This window comes from Sceloporus occidentalis, unplaced genomic scaffold (genome assembly GCF_023333645.1).
Source record: "Sceloporus occidentalis isolate IW3139 unplaced genomic scaffold, rSceOcc1.0.p SCAF_6, whole genome shotgun sequence".
Taxonomy (NCBI): Eukaryota; Metazoa; Chordata; class Lepidosauria; order Squamata; family Phrynosomatidae; genus Sceloporus; species Sceloporus occidentalis.
In genome coordinates, this window is record NW_028316986.1 from 80,809,391 (window position 1) to 80,836,381 (window position 26,991).

A 26,991-nucleotide genomic window follows, 5' to 3' on the forward strand; every position below is an offset into this window, starting at 1 on the left:
GACTTCCTCCCAAATATGCAAATGATCACAAATCTAAGCTGATGTATAACTAGGAAAATCTTTCATGTATTTCTAGGGGACAGTCATCACTAAATGGACATGAACCACGATGTTCTTTTGTACATTGTTATTTTGTACTTTTATAGCTTATTTAAGTATAGAAAAATGGATAAAGACATAAATGTATTGTATGCATGTGTGTGTTACGTTAACTTGATTTTCCTAATATGTTGTTGTTGTTGTTGTTGTTGTTGTCGTTGTGTGATAGTATGTCACTTGCCCAAGGTCACCCAGTGGCTTAAATGGCCAACTGGGGAATTGAACTCTGGTCTCCAAAATCATAGTCCAACTCTCAAACCACTATGCCACGTTGGCTCTCTTTCTTTAATATGACAGGCAGCCAATGTCATGGGTTAAATCTAGTTGTTAGTCCTAGTTACAACAGACTTAAAAGAATGAACGGGTCATGTTAAGTCAGCACTTACTTAAATCACATGGATTCCATGTGTCTGCTCTACCTGGGATTGACAGTTAACACAGTCCATGGATTGATGTGTCCATCCTTATAATGAAACCACCATCCCTAGTCTCTTACTGGTTTATTGGATTTAGCTTCCTCCTAATATAAGGTAACACAATGGATTTTCCCATTGCTCTTCTTCCCACCCCACTCTATGCTCTTCACAAATCTGCTCCCCAACTCACCAGAGGGCACTGGGTGTGATAACAAGTGTGGAAAGAGGAAATGTGTTCTGCCAAAAGTTTCCATTTCAGTGGTGGGCTTTGGATACAGTCCATTGATTACAATACATCTGATTTGTTTGGATTCTCAGATCTTTCTCATGGAACGCTCAAACATTCTATGCTTGATTTAGGTTCTCTTTTTTTTAAAAGTAGTGTGTGAATTAAAGTGTTCCTGCTTGTTTATTCCTTTGCTGGGAAATCCCCCAGGAAAGAGCCTGAAGGAATTTGTGATAAGCAATCAATTCTGGTTATGTTTTATTTTTGCAGATATAGTGATTCCTGAGAGCCCTGAGACCTATGTAAAACTTACTGAAAATGTTATTAGAAATACTTATGGTAGGCATTAAAAAGCCTAAACCTACAGCAGTACCTTCATAGCACAACTGATAACTTACTCACTGCTTAACTCACCTACTCATAATAATAATAATAATAATAATAATAATAATATTATTATTTATATCCTGCCCCTCTACAATATGCAATAGGGGTGGCTTACAAAGATTTAAAAGCATATGTTCCAACACCATAAAAGCCTTAGCATGTCCAATAGAGAACCTTGTCACTTTGAAGGCACAATCTCCTCCAGGGAACCACAGGTGTGTTTTAAAAAGTTCTCATATATTAGCAAAATGAAGGATTTGTAGTAGTAATATTCTGTCATTCCAATTTGGAATACACTGAGGGAAGAGTTAAAATAATACATTGTTATAATCTTCTGAGAAGATTTTTGTTGTTGCTGCTGCTGCTGTTGTGTGCCTTCAAGTCATTTCTGGCTTATGGTGACCTTAAGGAGAACCAGTCATGGGGTTTTCTTGGCAAGTTTCTTCAGAGGGGTTTTGCCATTACAACCCTCTGATCTGAGAATATAGAATCACATTGTTAATATTAAAACCTTATTGTGAGTGGTCCAGCATCTTTCAGTTTACAATGAAGTTGCAAGATGGCTCGTTTTTAAACAGGTGTTTGGGCCAAAGTATTCTTTTTTACTTCCTTAAAATTATCTGAGAAGATAGAATCATATGAAGTAAAAAAGAATATTGTGGCCCAAACTTCTGTTCATTTGGCATCTTCATCACAAATTGAAAGATGCTAGACCAGTAACAAGAAGGTTTATGTAAACCAAATAGATTTGGTAAGGATAGGATGGGAGGATTTTAAAACAGTGGGATGTCCAGCAACCAATTCCCCACTTTTTGGAGACATGTAAGGGGACTCGATTCCACCAGCAGTGGCCATTCTGTTGGTGAGCAGGCATCGTTGGATTTCATCCTGTAGAGTTTTTGTTCAGTTTTCCTTTAAATATCTAATCTGATTACTGAATACAGCCCCAAATATTTTGGGGGGGAACAAAGGAGAAAGACTTGAAGTTCTTTTCTCTTGTTTATTTTTAGTTTAATTTATTGCTTTAAAAAAATCCTGGAGACATTTGTTTGCTTCCAAATATCCATCGGTTTTGGCATAATGCTTTCTTTCCGTAGTTTCTTTCACTATTATGAGACTTGCAGTTTTCTGGAAAGTGTATGAATTACAATGATATCTTTATTTATTTGCCTTTGCAGTTTGTAAAATGCTATTCTATGCATGCCTACTCAGAAGTAAGCAGGTCTGAATTCAGTGTGTGTATAGGATTGCTGCTTAACACTGTCAAATACAGGAGATTTGAAACTGACCCAGCACTTAAGAGGAGAGAGAAACGTTGCTATTTCCAAACTTTTTTGCTATTTCCCGAGAGCTTCAGTTACCTAGTCAGAATACCACAAACATTGCCAAAATGTCTCAGGATGCAATAATTCATGCAGAGTGTCTTCTCTTCCATCTAGAATTGTTTCTGGGAAATCAATTGTCTCCATAGCCATCATTTATTTCTCCCAAGAATCACTGGTCCCCAAACAGTTGCTGACACACTTGTTCATTATTTACAAATTTGATTCATCACAGACATGCTACTGCAGTCAAGCTTTGTCATGCTTTCTAACCTAATTAACACCATCACCTATTTTATATCCTAATTCTTTGCATGTTTTAGTGGACCAGGCTGGTAACATTTGCTTTTATATACTTGCTACAGGAGAACCAAGTTCCTTGGAAACACACATCCGTCAGCTTGACAAGGCTTTAGATACCAGTCGTTTCCAAATACAGCAAACAGAGAACATCATCCGTAGTAAAACACCAACAGGGCCTGAGCTAGATTCTAGCTACAAGGGATATGTAAGTATTACAAGTGTTGCCACCTAGTGATTGGATACAAAATTACAGTTCCTGAGTTGCAGAATAGTGTAGCTGCCCTGGAGCCAAAGCCGACTTTGCTTTAAATACATAGCTAGCATGCCCCCCCCCCCCCCCCGCTTTACTCTGCAATGGGGAAAAGTCTGAAATGGAAGGCTAGTAGGGAAGAGGATTTTAATTTTCCTTCTCATGCTTTACTCCTAATCCAGAGCATATTGTCACAGCTACAATTTTATATTGAAAAGTATGATCCATTGCTTTAATGTGTCACTATTTTGTAATAAAAATTGCAGGCATGATAGGCGTCATTATACTTAAAAACCTTCCTCTAAGCTAGAATCCCAATCCAGACTGGACCTCATGTACTTACTGTAGAATAAAATCAGGAGGAAGGCAAAGGGAAATTGTTTCATTGATGAAGTAGCATTTGCTTTGGCACTATGTCTCACCTACCAGTGAAATAAATATGAAACCTTATGGCATGAAAAAAAATTGTAATAGTGTAAGGTTTCATGGGCTGCAGTGCAATTATACTTCTTAATTTACAGAAGATGTAATAACTTTTATATTGCATATGCAAATTATGCATTGAATATACCGATATTTACTGTACAACTGATAAAATGCTGTTTGTATCTTATTTCCATTATTTTCCCTTAGACTCAGCTCCTTAAGTAAGAAGTCATATATTCACCCTCTTCATGGGCTTTATAATAATATACATTTTTTACTGACACTTCCTGTAATTCTGGAAAAAACCTTTTCTTAAATTTGTTCAGATATGTTAGCATACTTTCATACACTTTCTGAATAATTTCTGGAATGACTGTGAGATGTTTTCCCAACTGTAGATTTTGTTTTTCTGCTTTGATATTATTTATTTTAGTGTTATTAGTGTGCATGGTACTTTACAGAGCCATTTTAGAGAGGGGGGGGGGAAGATAGGCCTCATCCCTCAAAAAGTATCAAGTTCAATGGTTACAAAATGAAAACAAATGTCTCATTGAAGGATTTAATATGCTGTGGATGTTTTCATTTTATTTTTGTGGTATAACCAAACACAAATATGATTATTCATTATCTATAAATCCTCTAAAACTAGAATCCATGCATGCAAAAGGAGTGAACTAGATGCTTTTTAAAAAATCCAAATCAGTGCCACAGGTTTAAAACGTTTGTTCCTACAGCCTTTGAAAATTTCTGGGACCTGGTGAACAGTCATCTAGACTTGCATTTTCCGAAAATTCCCTTGGAGGGTTGCAACTCCCACTGGTGGGGGCTGATGGTCCTGTGTGAGTGAGGCAGTGAATCTGCTCCAGGTTTTGAATAGTCTTAAAATAGCTTTTCAAGGAGATAAACCTGTTTTGGGAATAGATGTAAATAGCTCATTATAAATGTGGATTAAAAATGGATTAAACCTGGACTCACTGCCACACTGACATGGGAGTCTCCAACTGCTACTGACTCCCAGAATCTCCCAGCAACTATGGCCAGATTAGCTGTGGGACTGTGGGAGCTGCAGTCCCACACAGTATTTTTTTCCAGTCCCTATCTGGACACATGAGTAAAGTGATACAGTGAACCAAACAGGTCATTCTGTCTACACAAGGCAAATGTGAAGTTGTATCCATTAAAATGCAATCGTGCATAATACAAAGAAAACAAGATCAGAAACCATTGTTTTACAATAGTTTTGATATGGCAAAAAGAATCTACTGTTCAAAGAAAAGGAAACTGTACTAAGGCTACCTGCACTAGTCATTTGTGATTCCCAGCTCTAGTGAATGACTACCTAATTGTAAATTCAGCAGTGCCAGCTTTCAAGTGAGTGGGTGGTGAAGATTTAGCCCTAACTGTTAAAAGGTTATCCCATATTTGAGAGAGAGAGTGGATAGCTCCTTTAATGTTCATACTAAAACCAGGACCCAAATTCCAAACCCTGGAATTGGGTGTTTGTTGAACAACACCCCATATTTTGCCAAAGAGGAATGTGCAAATTGGCCCCAACATTAACCACAATGCCTGTAGTGGCTGTTAAGAGCAAGCAATCATCTTATTTGGCTTCCTTTACCCATATGTTCTGTCTATGTTTCTGTTTAATATCACTGAATACCCTACAATAAAAAACAGCATTTCATTAACATGCAGCTACACCTGTTTCTTGAATATATTAGTGAAACCAAGGAATTGTGCATTTTAAAATCTGCAGATAATTAAGGCTGTTGACTTCTTTCACCATATGGTGACTTATTTTAAGAAATATTACGGAAATTGCTTTGTGGTTAGAATCAAAGTCCTGCTGATTATTGCAGCATGAATAAGATTAATGAGAACTTGCTGGTGTTGTCTTTTGGACAGATGAAGCTTCTAGGCGAGTGTAGTGGGAGTATAGATTCCGTAAGGAGGCTTGAGCGCAAACTGAAAGAAGAGGAGGAGAAATTATCTGGATTTCTTAACCTGAACAGTACAGAAACACAAACAGCTGGTAAGTAATATTCAAACTTGCCGCCAAATGTAAAATAAATAAATAAATAAATAAATAAAGACAAGTCCTAAAACATCTGCATCATATGTATTTCCTCGGTACCTTACAATCCATTTTGGGCATCTAATAAAAATATAATAATGTTCCTTATCTAGCAATCAGCCAGATATGCCATTACAAAGATTTTCTAAATGAGATATGGTCAATGTGTGACCTCCTGGGTTTGTTTTTGCAGCATCTGGTCCCTCTGTTCCCTTAGACTGACCATTGCCTCTCCTAGAAGATGCCTAGAAAAGATAAACCCTTTAAATAGGTTTCAGGGTTCCCCCAGGACTATTTCTGTAGTCCTAGAGATAAAATAAAATGTGATTTGTTTGTTCCAAAATGCCCTCTAAAGAGTGGGGTGGGAGGAACGTTTCACCTGATTTTGGCTTGCCTGGGCCATTTTAGGCCCAGGAGAAGTTTTATTTTTGGGGGGGGGGGGAAGAAAATGATGTTTGGTAACTTTCTGTTGTAGAAAAAGACCTCTATTAGGCCTAATAAGGAGCCTAAATCATTGTAATAAGGAGACCAAAACATTGTGAAATGCTTACACTCTCAATAGGGGAGGTTTGGACAACAAATATTGATTGATTGATTGATTGATTGATTATTTATTTATTTTGCAAGAGTATGGTGGAGAAGTTCTCATAGGGAGGTAATGCAACCCCATAGCTTTCCATAGTTGACCACATCTGCCCCATAGGTTCCTAGGGCAGAAATCTGATCCTCAGCCCTACCAAAGCTGCCTACTGCTATTCTATGTCTTCTGGTAGATTTGCTGAGTGCCAGTCATGAAATGGTACATCAAAATTCATAATCTTTTCAGATCCATGCCTCTCTCTTAAATCCATTCTAAGATAACAACACAATGTTCAGGGACCTTGTTCCTTTTATTTGGGGATGAGAGTTCCAGAGAGGCTAATGATAATAATCTCTGACAAACTTTATTTTAGGGTTTTCTGAGAGGTACATCTTGGAAAGAGGTGTATGAAACTCCTTTAAACCTATAAAAGAGAACAGCCTTCCTGAACTTGGCACCCCCCAGATGTGTTACAATATGGTAGTATAATACACATTATGGTAGTATTAGCTATGGAAGACAAGATTTGTAGTCCAGGACATCTGGAGGGTGTCATGTTGGGGAATGTTGATATGGCTATATAGATCCAATTCTATTGTCTTAAATGTTCCTATATAATTGTTTTTCCATGCAGCACCTGTATATAAAATAGTTTGAGGAACAAGTGCTGATAATCTATAATATTTTTGTAAAATAAAACTTCTAATGCTTGTTTATTTCTGTGATAAGCAGAAAGGATGGATGCAAGTGAGATGTCTGTATCCAGTTTTTAAAAGAAACCGATTAGAATAATTATTGTAGGCAATGTGATCTTTAGGTTATGAATAAAAGAAGTCAAGTCTCTTTAGTGGGTGTTCATCTTGTGTGATCACATTTAAAGCTATGAAGTACGTCTAGAAATCCAGATAGCAGCAATTTCTAAGACACTGGGTGAGAAGACAGATGTGTCCTTTTCTGCATTTAAAACAAATCTAAATCCATTCCTTACTCAAGCTGGAATTTCCAGGGGAAATGTTTTGTGTGGATTTGCTTTTGTGAGTTTTTACAACTCATAGTGAAAACAGACTATTTTTCTTCTCTCTGATTGGCCTTTTTATGATGGTATGATAATAGAATCATAGAATCGTAGAGTTGGAAGAGACCACAGGGGCCATCCAGTCCAACCCCCTGCCATGCAGGAAATCCAAATCAAAGCATCCCCAACAGATGGCCATCCAGCCTGTGCTTAAAGACCTCCAAGGAAGGAGACTCCACTACACTCTGAGGGAGTGTGTTCCACTGTCGAACAACCCTGACTGTCAGGAAGTTCCTCCTAATGTTGAGGTGGAATCTCTTTTCCTGGAGCTTGCATCCATTGCTCCGGGTTCTAGTCTCTGGAACAGCAGAAAACAAGCTTGCTCCCTCCTCAATATGACATCCCTTCAAGTATTTAAACAGGGCTATCATATCACCTCTTAACCTTCTCTTCTCCAGCTAAACATCCCCAGCTTCCTAAGTCGTTCCTCATAGGACATGGTTTTCAGACCCTTCACCATTTTAGTCGCCCTCTTTTGGACACGCTCCAGTTCCTCAACATCCTTTTTAAATTGTGGTGCCCAGAACTGGACACAATATTCTAGGTGGGGCCTGACCAAACCAGAATACAGTGGCACTGTTACTTCTCTTGATCTAGACACTATACTTTTATTGATGCAGCCTAAAATTGCATTGGCCTTTTTAGCTGCCACATCACATCGTTCACTCAGTGTGTGTTATGGAATGCTGTTAATAAACGAATCAGAACAGCTCCTTCTATAAAAATTTCCTTGTTTGGATTGTTACCTGACCAGTTAACAAAAAAACAGAGTACATTATTTTGTTGTAATTTGGCTGTGTGATAATGAAGCATAATTTTGAAGAAATCTCAGACAGAGGGCACAACTTTTTGCACTCACTGTAGGGAATCTTGAGAAGAGAGTAGACTGGCATGCTGTCTGGCTGAAGCAAACAAAAGCTCATCAGGAGGTAGTTTTAATTTTAAAAATCCTCCAATATTGTTGCCAAACATTTTTGGTTTTTTGTTGTGTTTTTTGGTTTGTTTTTGAGAAATCAGCTGAGCTTTAATTGAAAAGACTCCAAGAGAGAGGCAAAATGTATCTCTGAACAGTCCTTCCCCTAATGATATATCCCCCTCTTCTGGCCAACCTCTAAGGTCACAACAGAGTGCAGGAAAACAAAATAACTGTTAGACCACTTTAACTGCCAATAAAGTGGAGTCACATCTGGTAAGGTCAGGTCAAATCAACGTAGGTGCGGAGGGGTCTGGCTTAGTTGAAGTAGAAACAGTCAAAACCATGGGAGAAAAGTAGCAAAAGCATGCGGAAAGTATGCTATCACTTCAGCAAAGTCAAGCAGTCTTTGGAAGCCTTCCAAAGGTTGCATGGACTGGTATAACATGGCCTCTGAAGAGATTCTGTGTTGTTAAAGTTCTGATGCCTTCACCTGCCGTTCTTAGATTGTATAACAAGGAAAAAGTAAAGACTGCCCTTAGTGAGGTTTGTAAAATATGAGAAGCTGGGGGAAAGCAGCATCCATTGACCTGGGAGAACTCTGAGTAGGAGAGAGAAAACATCCCAAAGGCAACTCATCTTCTCATCTGTGTCCCCCTCTGTGCTTGAATCTGGATCAAGCTCGAGGAACAGGACTTGATTCTGACATCATTATCTGATTCAGCCACTGTCTGAACTGAAGTAGAGAGCAGACTAGTCCTCATGACGACATTGTCCCTAAATTCAGTGCTTTGCATTGCATTATAGGACTGAATGAGAGCTACTCATTTACATGTGTGACCCAGTGGAGGGAAGCACATGGACAAGCTCTGGCAATATCATTTATTAATAATCAAGCTTCTGTTTACTTGTAAGTCCCATTTTTGGATTCTGGTTCATACTGTGGTGTGATGAAAAGTTAGGAGCATCAGGCAAAATTTCAGAAACTAGTTTTATACAGCAAAATCTTCTACCCCCAGGTGTGATTGATCGATGGGAATTAATTCAGGCCCAGGCCTTGAGTAAAGAACTGAGGATGAAACAAAATCTTCAGCAGTGGCAGCAATTCAGCTCTGACCTAAACAATGTATGGGTTTGGCTGGGCGAGACTGAAGAGGAGTTGGAGCAATTGCGCTGCCTTGACCTCAGCACAGACATACAAACCATTGAACTCCGGATTAAAAAATTGAAAGTAGGTTTTATTTCCTAACTCTTTTTTCCCCTAACATGCCTTTATTTATTTATTTATTTATTTATTTATTGATTGATTGATTGATTGATTGTTAAGGCTTATTTCAATTCTTTCTCAAAAAGGGACTGAGAAATTCCATGCGAGTGGGAATGAAGAATGATGACAACTGAATTAATTGTGGTTTAAAGGAGACCAACATATATATTCATCGTTAATAGTTTAAAAATTGTATTTAGGGATAGAGTGAGATGATTCATTTGAAGTAAAAGGACAACAGTATGCGTCAGAGAATCAAAGAGGTGGAACTCAAGGGTTATGTAGTCCAACTCCTCGCTCCCAGTAAACTACTGTAGTTCATATCCAACCTCTGTTTCAAAACCTCCAATGAAGCAGAGTCCTCTACCTGCCAAGGGACTCTGTTTTACTGTTAAATGTCTCTTTCCATCAGGAATTTCATTCTCATTTTTGGTTTGGGTCCTACCCTCTGATGCTGCAGAAAATAAACTGACTCTATCTTACACATAGAAATCCTTCAAATTTTGAAGATGACTAACATATCACTTTGTGATAATCTCTTTTCCAGGCTAAACATACTCAGTTTCTTCCACTGTCACCACTGAGTTTGGATTCCAGATCTTTTATCATCTTAGGCTGCTACCAGACTGTAGAATTAATGCAGTTTGGCAATACTTTAACCATCATGGTACCATCCTGTTGAATCCAGGGATTTGTTTGTTGTGGCACCAGAGCTTCCATAGCATTAAACCTCTTTGACAAAAAAGGCAAAATATCTCATGCAACTACCAATCCTGTAATTCCATAGTGTTGACCCATGGCAGTTAAAGCAGTGTCAAACTGCATTAATTCTGCAGTGTAAGTGGACTTTTTCTGGATCTTACCACAGGGGCAGGCTTTCCTTCAGCCTACATAGGTACTTTTGAAATCAGGAAGCAACGTGAAGTCCAATTTCTGTATGGTTCAACATAACAGCTTGTTTGAGTCAAAATAAGATTCTACAGGATTTTAAAAAACGTAGAAAGAGGCAAAAACTACTGAAGATATTTTAAAAAAACAGCCAGGAGCACATTCCATAGTACTGGGCAAGTACTATTGGATATTGAAGAGGGGGGAAATAATATTTCCAGCCGTGGATTTGCTTCTGATTAAGCCCTTGCTCCCTCACCCCTTTGTCTCCATCCTGTAACCAGATAATGTTCATCTCTTGATATGTGGGTTACCTCTTTGAAGTGACTGAGCCATTTGTTTATTTTATATTTGTATGGCCTTCCCCATACCATAGGGTAGCTTGCAGTGAGGAACTATACTAAATTAACATTTAATGACAGTACAGCCCACAATCAAAGTAACATATTTATTTATTTGTTCACAGTTCTTATTCCTTCAGTTCAACAGGGCATAAATATGGGGAATACTTTGGGCCAAGTGTAATTTTTTTAAAAAAAAATATATTTATCTGTCTCATAAACAAAGGCAGTAAAAATTCAACAAAGGCAAGTAGTGAGGTACTTCTAGTTACTCCAGAAACAAGCAGAATTCAGAGGCTTGTTATAGGTTTGTTTAGGATATAACCAGCTATCTTTCTCATCTGTCTGACCAGAGCTTGAAAAATTATTTGGACTACCAGTCTCAGGATCCATTAACTAGGATAGGGGATTCAGGGAATTATAGTTTAAGATCTTGCCACCGCCAGCCTCTGTATCTCATGCTATAATCTTTTCTGTTCTCTTCCTCTCTCTATCTCCTATTCTCTCTCTTTTCAAAATACCTTTCTTAGATGCCAACTCTCTCTTCATCTTATGGAGCAAAGGCACTACCCAAGCCTCAGAAAAACCTCTTGCTTCCCTAAGCCTGCTTTGAAGCTGCTAAAACAGTGCTCTGTTTTTTTCTGAGCTCCATCATTTGTGCATTACTTTTCATAAGTAGTTTGTGTGTTCAGTCCAGTTGTTTGAAGAAGATGCCAGCTCTTGTGATTTTTTTTCCAAATTCAACCTTGCCTGTAGGCTTGAAGTTCTTAAAATCTTTTATTACTTTGTTCTGAGTTCTACTGCAAATACTGAGTCTGAGACATTATATAATGGGCTGTTACTACCCAGTTGCCAGATGCATCACTTAAATACAGTAGGAAAAAAAAGCTTAGTAACTTTTTAAAAACTCCCACATAGTAACTGTCGTTGAACTGCAAAACTTAACCTTGTTTCTTCTTGAATTTTCTAACATGCCTCCTATCTAAAAGCATTCTTTCCACCTCTGTGCCCTTTCATTTCTCAGGAGCTTCAGAAGGCTGTTGATAACCGCAAAGCCATCATTTTGTCAGTCAATCTATGCAGCTCAGAATTTATGCAGTCTGACAGTGAAGAAAACAAGAAGCTGCAAGAAAGGCTCTCTCAGATGAACATGCGTTGGGACCATGTCTGCACTATGCTCGAAGAATGGCGTTGTTCACTGCAGAATGCTCTAATGCAATGTCAGGTCTGTTCTACCCTAGGCAAAAACTTTTTTTCCCTGACCTGAATGTGTGCACTTAATTGACTTCAGTGTGGTTTATCCTGCCTTAAATAATTTAAACAAGGCTTTGGGTCATGTGCATATAAAAACAAAGGCCTCACCCCCCCCCCTTTTTTTTTTAACTCACAGAAGCCTAAATTTTATACTGTTCCACCACATTAAATGAAATCTATTACACATTTCCTGAATTGTTTTCTGAAGCACTGATTGAACATTTTCCATCTTTGTGCTGTTTAGCATAACGTAAAGGTATCCAGCCTTATGCCCTTTGTAGGACTTTATATCTTTGAAAAGAATACAGTAAATGTAAAAGAATAGATCAGTGTGTCTGGTTATTCCTGGATTATGGCATTAAAAATTCAGGGCCATCAAGAGTTTGCCATATTATACCCATAGGCAGCAGCATTTATATGAATATCATGTTCTCCAATCCTCATCAATTCTGAGGATATGGAACAAACTATATATATGTCTTGTTCATGATATATGAGAGCTAATGTGCTGCAATGGTTTGGATTTTGGCCTAGGGTTTGAATCCCTGCTCAGCCATTAAAACCCACTGAGTGACCTTGGGCAGGTCACACTCTCTGAGTGTCAGAAGAAAGAAAGACAACCCCCCACACCAAATCTTGCCAAGAAAACACTGTGATAGGGTTGCCTTAGGGTCGCCATGGGTCAGAAAAGACTTGATGTCACACAATAGAACAACATGATAAATGGAGAAGGGGTGGGAGGAAGATGTGGAAAAGGGGCTTGGAAGCAAGATGCAAGAGAAAGGGTGAAAAGAAAGTACACATCTCACTTCTGATCTTCAGAAACCATGGTTTTTGAAGATTGTAGAGCATAGCACATTCAGTGCAGCTGTTAAATTACTGTGAGGCATAAAACATTTGTGGTGTTAAATTCTTATCTGTCACTTCCAGGATTTCCATGAGATGAGCCATGGTTTATTGCTGTGGCTGGAGAATATTGACAGAAGAAAAAATGAGATTGTACCTATCAATCCAAATCTGGATTCTGACACTCTGCAAGATCATCACAGACTCCTAATGGTAGAGTATCTGTACCTTGATCAACACAAAAGCAAGGAAGATAGATGCGAGTATAAAAGCTACTAATTTGAATTTAGATTATGTGCTTAATTCTATAGTCTGAATTATTTTGATACAAAGAAGAGTGTGTATTTTTAGTAATCCTTGCTATGATTGTTATGGTTCTTTTGATTTCATATGGAAATCTATTGCAATCTATCTATCTATCTATCTATCTATCTGTCTGTCTGTCTGTCTGTCTGTCTGTCTATCTATTCTGCTTATTGTGGGATCACTATGACATATTTTTGGAAAAACAGAACCTCTAAAATATTGTGCGGGCAGACTTTAGAACAAAAAAAAACTTGTATTATTTCTTTCTTTAGATTCATATATCATTTTTTCTTCTTAACTGAAAACTTATGAAGGTGTAGCTTTATTTGCTGCCTTCCCAGATATTTTTGCCACTTTACAAGTTGAATTGTATTTGAATTTAAAATACTGTTTAAAGCAACAAAATGTACATGACTGCCTTCCTTAATAGCAAATACGACGTGAGCTGCTAGAATCTCAGCTGAAAGTGGCATCTCTTCAAGACATGTCTTGCCAACTCCTAGTCAATGCTGAAGGCAAGGATTGTCTAGAAGCCAAAGAAAAGGTCCATGTTATTGGAAATAGGCTCAAAATCCTTCTCAAAGAGGTCACACATCACATTAAAGAGCTAGAGAAAATTCTAGATATTTCTAGCAATCAGCTGGTAAGTCATTCTTTCATGCTGTCATCACAGTAATATTCTGATGCCAATTTTCTCATCAGTGTGGTTTTTTACTACAAGAGAGGCCTTTGTTGTAGTAGTGGAAGGAATTAACTCAAATTTGCAATTCTTAAAAATATTATTTTCTTTCCTCTAGTTGCAGTTATAGCTGTAGGACTTAGCTTGTACCATATGGATGAAAAATATATATTATTGTCCTATCTCAGTTCTGAAAGTGTGACTGGAATCCTTCCCAGTATGTCCCATTCTGTTCCTGCTTAGTAGAGTGTACAGAGGATATGATGAGTTTTCAGCCAGTCTAGCATATCTCCCTGTGTAGAAATAGCATCTACAATTTTAGTGGTACTTCCTTTTTGGCTGAGTATACAGCACCTCTTACTTTATATATGAAAAAGAACAATATTGTTGTTGTTATATTTATTTATATCCCGCCCTTCTCCCAAGACTGGGGCTCGGGGCAGCTTACAACATTAGCATCTCAGGGTCTTGCCTGGGCCAGGAGTAACACTACCCTGTCAAGGCGAGATACAGTATGTGTATGCATGTCCTCACGTACTGCATGCAACCAGACTTGCTCTTTTTTTAATCCTTTTTTTAAAAAAGATAGCGTTTTTACTGTTTCTAATCTTTGCTGATTCTGAATGTTAGGATCTCTCCTCGTGGTCATCAGCTGATGAACTGGACACTTCAGGATCTCTCAGTCCAGTATCTGGAAGGAGTACTCCAAGCAGACAGAGAACGGTAATGTCATACTAGACACCTGCTGCCAGCCCTTTTATGGAAACACCATATAGCTGTAGCCAAATGTAAGGTTTACACCATCTCTTCCTGATAGACCAAAAAAAGAAGGCAACAACCCAGAAGAGTTTTCCTGCCAAAAATGCTGCTCCCCTAAACTTCCTGCATCTCTTTCCCTGCATGAAATCAGAATTATAAAATGCTAAATATAAACAAAACCAGGACTCAGAGTGTGGCTGGTGTATCATGATGTGGCATGCTGTCTTCCTTGTACTGTATTCCCAGGGTGGCAACTTAACAAAAGGTGAACAGCCACTATTGTTCAGTTGTTTTTTAATCCCCCCTCCCCTTGTTGGGAAGTTTCATCAAGAACTGAAATTGGCACTTTGATGTATGCTGAATTCTGCAGTGGAAGAATAAAGTATACATTCCAGGGTGATTTCATAGAACAACTTCTTAAATCAGATTCAGACCTGCTGTTTTGCTAGGTGGGAGTCTGTGTGAAATAGAAGCTTGGAAGGGTACAGCTCGGTGTTAGTAGTCAGCTGACATGGAGGGATTCTCCAGAGGTCTTGAGAGTTTTCCAGGCATAACAGAAATGGCCTGAACCAAGCATGGAGCTATTTCACAGGGACAGCTTGCCTCCAGAGCTGTAGTTTCATAAATGGTCCCCAGATAATAGTGTGCCCAGAATGAATCAGGTCTGTGGAAAATAGGGAAGCATGGAAGGGCTGAAAGCAATATAGTAACGTGTGGACTGAAATATGACAGGTGCCACTAATTTATCACAAAAGAAATCTCAGGAATGCTAAAAACAATTGTAGAAGTAGTAATAGTAGTGTTTTATAACCTGTGTGAAATTGAACATATGCAGGTCGAGAGTGGTATCACCCTCCTTGGGATTAAAACAAACAAATGAACCAACTTTTCTTTGTTTTCTTAGCAATGAAGGTCAAAACCTTGCCCAGTGTTAATGCATCTGCTGCCCTTTGTTTTGTGTCACTGTTGACATTAAAATCAGCCCTTTCCCCTCAATTTGCTGCTGGTATTACAGCAAATGAAGAAAACTAGCTGTTTTATTGCTTAGCTAATACTTTTTGTATTTGTATTTGATTCCCTGACTTACTGAACAAAGTGACTCCCACCCCCACTCTGAAAAGAGCAGTACCACTCCATTCATGCATATGTTAAAAATTTGCAAACAATACATTTTCTTTTTTGTACTCCTAGGACACTTCCACTCAGCCCTATCATATAGTACAAGCCAGTCTGCATGCCACATGCTTTACTGTTCCTCACTGAGTCCTGTAGGGAACTTGGTTTCCATTCCTTTTGTTTGTTTGATTTAATTTAAATATTATTCAGCTTTCCTTAGCTTTCAGAAAACTATCAACTTTCATTTGCTCTTTTACAAAAGCATCTTAATTCTGTCTTTATGAACTCTATGGCCTCTTAATATTGATTTTACTACATTCACTAGTTTCTTTTAGATCCTAGTTTAAGAATGTAAAGGAACACTGGCTTTTCAAGGAGAAGAGATTCAAATCAGTCAGTTTTTATTTTCTGGTTCATTACTTTAGTTTTTTGCATTAAACATTTCTAAAACATTATTAATATATATTATGTTTAGCAGATGAACATGAGAAGAGTGGATTAGCTGATGTCCATTCTTATTTTTATCATACACCCTTAATTTCTAGCACTTCAACTTTACAATTAGCTCAAATTCTGTCATTCTTATTTTTCAGCTAGTTCTCTAAGGATATTTTTGGAGGAAAATATTTCTAATTAAGATTCCAAATATATAATGTTCACTAAACACTGAAGTAATAACACAACTGACAATAATAGTACAAGTTGTCAAGTGATTAAGATTAAGGGAAGAGTTTACACATTTTGAGGATTACTGGCAAATCAGTCAAAATAATTTCCACAGTTCTTCATCTGACTACATGAGATGTAGCATAGGTTACTACATCACAGAGATATGTCCATGTCACTGCCAATAGCAACCTGAAATTCTTTTGGTGGCATTGGGAGTCCATGTGAAATCTTTGATCTTTGCCACATATTGTGCTTGAGGTATCATCCTCATGATTTGTACTGTATTTGGGCCAGTACCCAAAGCTAGGCTAATAATGAGAAACAAAATGGTTTAATGTGATGCTGAAACTGTACTTACTGATTCTAAAAACTAGATGAGAAAGGAAGGTTTTAAAAAAATCATGACCTTCAAAACATTTTAAAGTGTCAGCAAACAGTTGAACATCTTTTGTATAAATATGGATTAATACAGCAAGCAATTAACATAGGCAAATTTCCATAAGTTTTCTTAGTGTGCTGCATTTTTGTGAATGGCTTTTTTGTTATTTTTTTTAGTTCATGTTTTACATTTGTTTTCATGTTCAACTAGAAGCAGAAAAGAAAAGCCAGTTTCCTTGATTCATGGGAATTAGTTACTTCATTTGATTTTGTGTTTCCTTTGCTGCACTTTTTAATTTGTTTTCATCAGTAGCTTGTCTTTATTTGCCTGGACTGAACATTCTTCTTTCTTTACCCCTGTTCATTGCAAACAGCCACGAGGCAAATGTAATGTCTCACAGCCTGGACCCTCTGTCAGCAGTCCACATAGCAGGTACCTTATTCTCCTGGTTTCTGCACTCTGTTCTAGAACTCCCAAGAGGATGATAGAAAGCGCCCATGGTGTTTATTGTCCACATTTGGCCTGCCCCCAAAAAACAGACGTTAAGCATATAGATACAGACTTTCCTCTACTACAGATATCAAATTACACCAAGACAAAATGTTCATGGAAAGAGATGTCCATGATATATCCTTTGTAATCAGCTTTTTCTTCCAATTTAATAAAATTTAAATTATTCAGATGCATTAAATTGCATGGATGTCGATACTATATGCATGACAGTGCAGTTAAACATTTTCTAGCAGATCCATGCTTAGGTCCACAACGGCAAAGACTTTTATCATCCTCTTTGTTTCTAGATGTTAAATTATAGCAGGTATATTGGACCAATAAATATATCAGAATTCACAAAGCCCACAAATTTGGATGAAATATGCTAACACCACTCTTTCCCTTTATTTATTTATTTTTAAATCAAGTTTGTAAAGTTTTGTTCGGTTTGTGGGTTTTCAAACCTCATGGCTCTAACCACAATCCAAAACCTGAAATATATCACAAATGAAGATTTGGCAGCAGCATACCTTTTCTTCACTCTCTGAAACCACTTACTTGCAGAATCAGCATACTAATCACAGCCTTAACCAGAAGCTTGCATATACAGGGCATTCGGAGAACATGTGCCTCACCTCTAGTAATCACTAGGGAGCAGACCTTTCAGCTTTTTACTTGTGTCCAGCATAACATGTCTTCCCTGTAGCTAACAGTGCTTCTGCATTCTGTCATTGTGATATGTGTGTGTACTTACGTCTCTTTCCACCTTTTTACCAATCAGCAATTCATGCTACCTTTCTGAGCCTTTCCTTCTTTATATGACCCCCAAAAGAGTCAAGAGTTGCAAAACTGATGGATATTTATGTTCTCAGTCCTTTTCCATTTGGTTTTCACAGGGAATAAAGTGATATAAAAAGAGGTTTTTAAAAACTGTTAAAACGTAGCTCACCGCAATTGTATAACTAATTCTGTCACCCCTGTGGTAAAGACTTGCCAGTGTCAGTGCAATCTGTCAATGTTAATAAAGTCCAGGACTCATTGAAATTGGTGAAGCTAAAGTGTGTACTTCAGTGCTGAACCCAAATTATGTTCAATGTGCCTAGCATATGTAGCATTCACTGGGTTGTGCTTTTTAATTATTATGATTTCAACCTCTTGAGCCTTAGAAACCTGACAAAAATAAAATGTGTACAATACATCAACCATCTAAACAAGCATAAAGTAAACAAAACATACAGTAAATCAAATGCATTCAGCACTTGATGACAAGTGCTCAGGAATACAAATCCCCCCCTCACTACCAGCAAAATGCCACTGTAAAATAAATGGAATTGGGGATGCTAGTCAGCCAGCCACTTATTTCCATGTACTACTTACAATGCCTTAAAATTTTACAGGCTTACACAGCTTGTGTCTTTCAAATTGTGCCACTTTGCTGACAAGGAACAAGTAGCTCTGATAGAAAATTAATGCACTTCTCCCCCTGCAAAAAGTGTCCATCAACTTGACAATTTCACAATCAATTTTACATAAGGGTTAATTTACCAAATCCCCATTGATTCACTGGGGTGTTTTGGGAAACAGTTTTGCATTTGCATTTGACAGCACAGAACATGGGATGCAAAATTAATCTTAGTTTTAGTTTTCTAAAAGTAAAGTTTCTGGTTTCCATAAGTAAAGAAAAATGAATTAACGTTTACACATCTGTATCTTCTATGCCATTTTGATTTAGCCCAACCTCAGCAATACATTTTATATATCCCAATCCTTCTTGCACTTTCCTCTCACACCCAGAAATGGACATGAATCTCTAAAAACAAATTTGCATTGACACCAGTCTTGTGACTCATGCAAAAAGAGCACATTTCTCCATTCACGATCAATTTGAGTTTACTCCTTAAAGTTAAGTTATTAAAAGCTGTCCCCCAGTAGCCTCTTTTCTTAGAAGACAAACAAAGGAAAATTTGAGCATTCCAATCAGAATGTGGGTTTTTTTTATTCACACAAAAAGAAACAATGGCTCAGTAACCCAAACTCAATGAAGCTAGTTCTACTATCTGCATAATGAAGTTGAATTTTGGAAGATGAGGGAAATTTGCTACTAGGGTCAGATAACAGTAGTGCCTGCCCTGTCCATTGCTTCTCTGCTTCCCTCTTCCTCCAGAAATGCAACCACCTTCTGGTAACCTTGCATGCATCTTAGCCACATTTTGCAGCTTTAAGGCCTGCCCCACCTTCTAGCTGTGACATCTATGCGGCACTTCTCAGATCTACTTTTTCCAGCGCTGTTTATTAACACATCTCTCAGCAGTACAACACAATCTTCAATTTGTCATTCAGACAAGCATGGAATACAAATGGCTTTCACTGAATGGGAAGATTAATCAAGCATGCAAGCCAGACAGGTTGTAGTTGATGTGTAGTGCAGTTTTAACTGATAAAAGAGCACAAGCCGTCATGTTCTTTAATATTCTGACATGCCTCTAATCTGCTCACCTGTGTTTGATCTTGCACTGGATCACCAAGCTTTGTGGCCCGAACTTATAAAAAGAAACAAAGTCATTTTAACTCACAAACAGTTGCTGTCCAAAATTAAATGAGTAGTGGCCTTAAATGTTCATAAAGATCCTGCTCATTCATAAGAAGATGTCTGTTTGATGCCTTAAAATCAAAGTCAGGCCCTGTCAAGGATAGGTTCAATTAAAAAATTCCCTAGTCTGCTTTCTCTCATTGATATGCCATTGGTGCCAGTTGCACTGGCAGGCAGAAGTGAACATTTGTAAATCACTTCCCAGCATTCCTGGCTAAGCAGCAAGTTGATGCACTGATAATTACCCACTGTCCCTGGATCTTGGCTTCTGGCTAAAAAATCAGCACAAAGAAAGAAATGTTGGATTCCATAAAAGGAGGCAATCACTATTGGTTGGGGGAGTATGGGAGACCAGTGATTTCAACCAATTTTTGAAGCGATACATGGGCCTTTTATTGCCAGAAGTGGCAAGTGGAGCTGTGCACATACAAGTGTCACAGGCGACAGATGGAATACTCTTCATGTACAAAAGCTGTACACTGGACTGCAGCCATGGACTTGTGTCTGTATAGATAGTTTCATGTGATAAAAATGGTAAGAGATTAAAGTGATTGTAGATGTGTTTGCACTGTAGGCTCCCTGAAAGAGCTTTATTTAGGTGTTGGCGCCAGTGATCCAGTCAGAAGTCATTAATCAAGCACCGTGTTCTTTTGTCCTGCTCTTCATTTCTAATGATAACCCAAGTCGAAAGAATCACCTTGGCTTTCATGAAATAAATACAGTGGTTATATGGCCAGAGCAAGTAGTGTCAGGAATAATCTCCATGTCCAATCGCTAGCTCTGGCTTTGTTCATGACTCTTAATACTTTTGTACAGACATGTCAAAAAGGGGTATTAATCTTGTGCTGCTGTGCATGTACCAATATGATATTAGTGACAGACAAAATTAGCATAGCTGTTATAAGTAATAAGTGTATATAATGAATAAAGAAGTTAAATCTGAAATGGTCAATAACGTAGTGACCTTATACAGACGGTGTACAGCTTTACCACACTTATACAGCATTCTGTTCGCTGTAAATGAAAAATAGTGCTGTAGAGCTGGAAAAGATGCAGAAAGGGGAGACTAAATGATCAAGTGGCTAGAGCAACTCCCTTGTGAGGAAACACAATAAAGTTTGGCACTGTTTATCTTAGAAGCAAAGTAAACTGAGACATTATATAAACATACATGAGTATGCAGGGTGTGGAGAAAGTGGATCTAGAGCCACCCACTGGAGCAAAATGGGAGATTTGGGGCATTTAAACTGAAATACTTCTTCATACAGCATAATTCATTACCACAAGATTCAATAATGGATAGAACTGGAAAATTCCATTGGGAATGTGGGTGTTGGTGTCTACTCACCAACACTGGATATTACCTCCAGTGTCCAAAAGAGTATACCGGATGCTGGGAAACATGAATAAGAGGATGGTATTTCATTCATTCCCTGCTTTAGGTCTTCCCCTGACCAAATGAGCAATATGAAGTCATTTCCTTGTGACCTGTACCATAATTTTGCATCTCTACATGATGGCTGCAACATTTTACAAGAAAGATTACATAAAATGCTCAAGGTGTGGGCATACACAGGACAATTCTACTACAACATACAGGACTGGATCCAGAATTCTGCTCAGAATGTTCCAGTGGTGATGTTTGCTGATTTAATCTCATCGCAAACCCAGTGCCACCTTTCTCATTTTTCCAGAGAGTCCCACAACCAGCAGAACAGATTTGGGTGATGAAGAGGGAATTAGTGAAGACCATCTCTTCTCCCATGCATCTAGCAGAATTGCTTTGCCTAATCAAAAAGCTCCTGTTAATGGCTCTAAGCAGTAATCAGTCAGATATTAATTAAAGCCATTACATGATACAATATATTGTTTAGTGCATTATCTTCAAGTTATGAATCCTTAATTGCCTTATTTGCTCTATTGGAACCTAGCCGCTGATTTCAGTAACCAGAATTTAGAAATCATTGAAGTGCTGATTGATTTGTAAATATTTTTGTTTCCATACAAAAATATACAACTAAAGTGTTTGAAGTAGAACTTATAAAATTGGTCCTCAAGAAACATATGAGCATAATTGGTTTGCTTGTCTTGCAGTATTAACCACCACCTCCTATCATAGTAGTACCACCCTTTATTCCTATTAGTTCTATTTCAGACATTTTATTTATTTATTTATTTATTTATTTGCGGTATTTATACCCCGCCTTTCAGCCCTATAGGCTCTCAGAGCGGCTTACAATTATTATTTTTTATTTTTTATTTTTTTATTTATTTTGCTCCTTAATCTAAATTATGTTTTGTAGAAAAATAGCTACTTGTCTTATAGACAGCTCTGGCAAGAGAACTCCTTGTTCAGCAATCCACTTGTGCATTACAATCTGTTGTCTAGCACAACCTGTTTGTTGGAATGTAGCAATTGAGCCCAATGAAATGCAGAATCTGGGAGGTTTTTCTTTTAACTCTGTACATTTAAAATCGATATTAATTTCCCTCAGACAATTTTTTATGGAATCTATACAACTATATCATGAAAGACAACTACAGTGCTAATACTAAATTGCTGGCTCTGCATGGACGTATCAGTCCTTAGAATGCATTGTACTCAACATAAAAGTTAGCTGTAAGTGATTTCAGTAATGATTATTTTGGCCTGGATCCCACTTAGCAATAGTAGGTAGTAGAGATGATTATGACAAAATGCCCAGATTTTTCAGAGACCATCCTAAATATATGGGCTCTGCCTTAATACATGTTCAGTCTAGTTTACAGACTTGTAGAGGGAACAAATACAAACTTTAAAAATAGTTTAAAACTGGAGAAAGGAAAGAATCATTAATCATAGGTTACTTTAAACAATCTATCTTAATTTTGAACAGGAAAATAATGAAGTCACCAAATACCTTATGGCAAAAAACCCCACAAATAAAGAGCAATAAAGGGGGGAAAGCATAAAGATTGGAAAAGAAGATGGGGGGGGGGGGAGGCTGACAACATAGAATTAAGTCCCATTTAGTTACCAGGCTTTTTGCCATTTCAATGAAAATAAAACAGAGAATTGGCCAATGGAAGGAATGAAAATAAAGTCCCATTTAGTTACCAGGCTTTTTGCCATTTCAATGAAAATAAAACAGAGAATTGGCCAATGGAAGGAATGAAAATATGAATATGCAGAAACCAAACGATGTAAGTAGAATCTAGACAATAGATTATGTATGCACTGTAATCGTAACTGCACCTTGAAATAATGATTTCAGGATGAATGATAGAAAAAATTATGTAAGAGAAGAACAAGGAAGGCCAACAAACATGATGCTACAATAATATATATTGGACAGAGCAAGAAAATTATGGGGAAAATCTATAAAAATGAAATAATGAATATTAGTGATGTTGGGTTATTTGACTGCAGCTTTGCCTTTCAAAACAAAAGGTTCCCCAAGGCAGCTTCTAAAAAAAAATTAATAAATGAACAATAATGGAACAAATCATTTGGAGAACTACTTCTAACCCTCCTCCCATCTTACTCAGAAGAGAGAAACTGATAATGATTAACATTGCTAACATTGCTAAGGCAATACCAAGAGTAAAAAGAATAGAGTATTTGTGCAGTTACTTGAAAATAAAAAACAAATTACAGATAGAAATGACAGTAGTAGTTATGGCCTTGAAACCAAATGGATAAATTAGAAACAGAGATGCAGGTCGGTAATTCTTTAAAATCTGAGATAACACAATTAAGCCATTTAGAAAGAAATGAAAGCTAAGAATAATAACTAGCCCAAAACAGAAGAATAATAAAAATTTATTTTAAAACATTCAAATATTGAAACAAGATAAAAAAGCAGATATAAAAACAGCCAGAAGTTAAAGAGAGACCAAGTCTGCAGTCCTATACATGCTGATATGGTGATTTATTGGAACAACTATTAAAATGTTTAGGCTTGGCTTCAGAAATTAATTCTGAGCACATTTAAAATCTTCCTCAAAGGGGAACCAAGCTTTATAAGCTCCATGCTCTTTTTCAACTAAGATTATGCTTTTTCTACCAAGTGTACTAGGAGGTACCATGGTGTAATGGTTTGAGTGTTGGACTAGGATTCTGGGAGACCAGGGTTTGAAGCCCCATTTAGCCATGGAAACCAACTGGATAACCTTGGGAAGGTCACACACTACCATCCTCAGAGAAAGGCAGTGGCAAACTACCCCTGAATAAATCTTATCAAGAAAAGGCTGTAATAGGCTTGCCTTAGCATTGCCATAAGTTCAAAACAATTCGAAGTGTAGCAGATAAATTTCCAGCACTGTTGAATAACTCAAGTTTTAAACATTTGTATCCAGTCCTTTTTGAAGTTCTCAGCATGACAAACATGAGTGTCCACCTTTTTATCCTCACAACAAACCTATGAAGAGTAGTGTTAGGTTAAGATATGGTGACTGACCCATGAAATGCATCCCATGAAAGGGGAAGAATTTAAATCCAGTGTCCCTAAGATTGTATCTTTTAGCAAATTAGGGATATTGTTTGCTTTTTGCTCATGGAAGTGTATGGTAACAGTGCCAGAACTGTAGTAAGGTGTGGGTGCAACAAAACATTTTGGTTTCTTCTCTTTAGAAAATCTGCCAAAGGGCTGGTTACATACATGTCCACTTCTGTAAGTTACAAACACACAGTCCAGAACATTCATTTTTCAAGGATATAGACTGCACAGTCCAAGCCTATGCTTGCTAGAGAGCATGTATGCAAGGTTTGTCTGCAAATGTTCCTTCCAGTATCTGAACATAGGGCCAGTAGGCATGGCCCAGACACACCCATGTTGCTTTAAAGGTGGGAGGTAGGACTCTAGAAAGACCTTTAAGATTGATTTCTTTCATTTCAGCATGAGATATTGTGGATTTCAGTCTACATCTGAGGAAGTCGATTGAAATCCTTGAAAAGTCATGCTAAAATAAAACAGTCCTGAAAGTAGTGCTAGATTATTTTTCCCCATTTCCTTTCTCTGGTAACTTTTTGAAAAATTATATTTCCATGCATAAAATGTCTGCACAAGGCTAAAGAGTAAGCAAGAGTCATCTAAGGAAATAATCATACCAATGAAAGAAGCTGTGTAGACACTGAGGTGGCAGTTAAGCAGTCCCACCTACTCCTTTGTCTGTACCTCAGACTATTAATTCCTCAGGTTGGCAAGATCAGGCTGGGTCTAATTGAATTTTAATATAGAATTCTCTGATGCTGTTAAATGTGCCATATCTTTTCAATGCATTCATAAATACAAAGCCTACATAACACCAGCTTAACCAGCTTTCCATCCTCAACTTCAGTGATGTTCTTGTAAATAATTTGCAACCTTTTGTTTTTGATCTTGGACCTCTTGCCAGCCCTATCATCTAAAACAGTTAATCATTTATTAGCTTCAAGCATTCAAGTCTGCATTTAGTCAAGTAAAATCAGAAAATGGGACTTCCTCATTTTCCTGAGGTTTTTCAAGGATGAGAAGAGATATGTTCATAAAATGAAAGGTAACAGTGAAATAACACGCCCACACCCACTCCCTCTCCTTTCCGGGTTAACAATGGCAGATGAAGTAACTTTGATTAATCGCAAGAATAAGGGTGGAAATTGTTTCCTGACTTTGAAATCTTTGTCAGGACATGCAAAAGTTCTTTTGTGAATTTTTCATAGTTGTGGATTATATTACAAGAGGAAGGATCCATCTGAAGTTAAACAATGACTTTTAATCACTGGTTCAGTGTAAAATGAGGCCACAGCATACACTACTACCTGAGTGCTAAAATCCTGAATATTTTCATATTATTATTCCTGTGGCATGAAATAATAATAATAATAATAATAATAATAATATAGTCATCCTCAGTCGTCAACATACCTAAAGATATATAGTGAATGTATATATCCTTACTTCTCAATCCACAAATAGTTTACTTGAAAGCAGGTCCTAATATTTGGTTAGGACTGCATCCTGAAGTACTGATATTGACAAGATTGGATTTTTCAGAAATAATAATGTTTCTATCATTTCAAAGCAGACATCTGAAAATTTTAACACAACATGGACAGTGGTCTCTAAATAATGGGCTCCACATGTATAGTTAAACTACTGTATCCAGGAAGCATGATGTTGATGCCAATGTTCCTTTATGGTAAGGTTAATTTTCCATTGGATTCTCTCGGCAGGCGCACAAGAGGTGGCTCCGATTCCTCCCATTCTGAGGGTCAGTTAGTTCGGCGGCAGCAGCAACAGCAGTGTTTCTTCCTCAGGGTCCTCAGAGCTGCTCTCCCACTTCAACTTCTTTTGCTATTCCTGATTGGTCTTGCCTGCCTGGTACCGATGACAGAGGAAGACTATAGCTGCACCCTCTCAAATAACTTTGCACGCTCCTTTCATCCTATGTTAAGATATACCAATGGCCCACCACCTTTATGAAGCAGCTGAGGAGACGACAGGGATGTAGGGTACATTTCCTGTGCAGGTACACCCAATGCAATAGCTTTCCTGTAACCTCTGTGCCCAAGAGAAGATGGATCCTTGGCATTATTAAAAACATACCAGTATAAACATGAGTCATGCATTATGTGAGTAACAAAACTCATATCTCTGGCACTGAAATATTTGAATATATGAAATAACTGATACCATCTTTATTTTCCAGCTAATGTTCTGTGTTTTTCAGCCACTTTTATAAGTTGGGCTGGTGCCCTGTACTATGCATAGCCAAGGACTTCAGTCTAAAGGAAGACCTTTCCTGTGTACTCATCAAAACAATCTCTTAGACTTTTCTTATCTACAACTATTGGCATTTTACAGTATACAGAAATATATGTGTGTGTATATACATAAACAAACTGTGCTAAAGAAATTTTAGATACTATTGGAACATAAAATTTTAAAGAGCTTGTAAGGCGATGTATTATTTTCCCCATTTTTTGTGGGGTTTTGGGGTGAGGCATGATGTTCTAACCTTGGCTTTGAATGCACAAGCTGTAAATCTGAATGGCACTTTTATAGTTTAAAAAATAATAATGGATGTAATAAATGAAATCCTTGGAGGCTCTATGAACAAGCCATGAATGTTAAGTATTAAAAACATATTTATGTATGTACAGTTTGCTAAGACTAGTTTTATTTATTTCTTGTTAGAGAAAACTAACAAATCTTTTGTCTGTGTGCTTTAAAAAAATATTTTGGAGCAACATATAAGCAAATTGTCAAGACCAAATCTCTCTCTCTATCTTATGTGTGAACAGACATGTACATGCATGTGTTACAATCCCACAAACAAACTAAAAGAACATGGTGATTTTCTATTTAGAAATA

At 37.5% G+C, this 26,991-nt stretch overlaps 1 protein-coding gene across 2 annotated transcripts in view; it reads left to right on the top strand.

Moving 5' to 3' along the window:
* The window catches only part of SYNE1 (spectrin repeat containing nuclear envelope protein 1), a 437,342-nt gene extending 410,597 nt beyond the window's left edge, over positions 1 to 26,745 (top strand). For both annotated transcript variants that reach the window (XM_089530176.1, XM_089530177.1), the window contains 10 exons: positions 1,012 to 1,080; positions 2,816 to 2,958; positions 5,335 to 5,461; positions 9,091 to 9,302; positions 11,592 to 11,792; positions 12,752 to 12,880; positions 13,404 to 13,616; positions 14,283 to 14,375; positions 16,949 to 17,007; positions 25,851 to 26,745. In XM_089530176.1, the coding sequence (XP_089386302.1) occupies positions 1,012 to 1,080; positions 2,816 to 2,958; positions 5,335 to 5,461; positions 9,091 to 9,302; positions 11,592 to 11,792; positions 12,752 to 12,880; positions 13,404 to 13,616; positions 14,283 to 14,375; positions 16,949 to 17,007; positions 25,851 to 26,100 (1,496 nt within the window). In that variant the 3' untranslated portion in view covers positions 26,101 to 26,745. The remainder of the gene's footprint in view (positions 1 to 1,011; positions 1,081 to 2,815; positions 2,959 to 5,334; positions 5,462 to 9,090; positions 9,303 to 11,591; positions 11,793 to 12,751; positions 12,881 to 13,403; positions 13,617 to 14,282; positions 14,376 to 16,948; positions 17,008 to 25,850) is intronic.
* Positions 26,746 to 26,991: the final 246 nt, after the last annotated feature.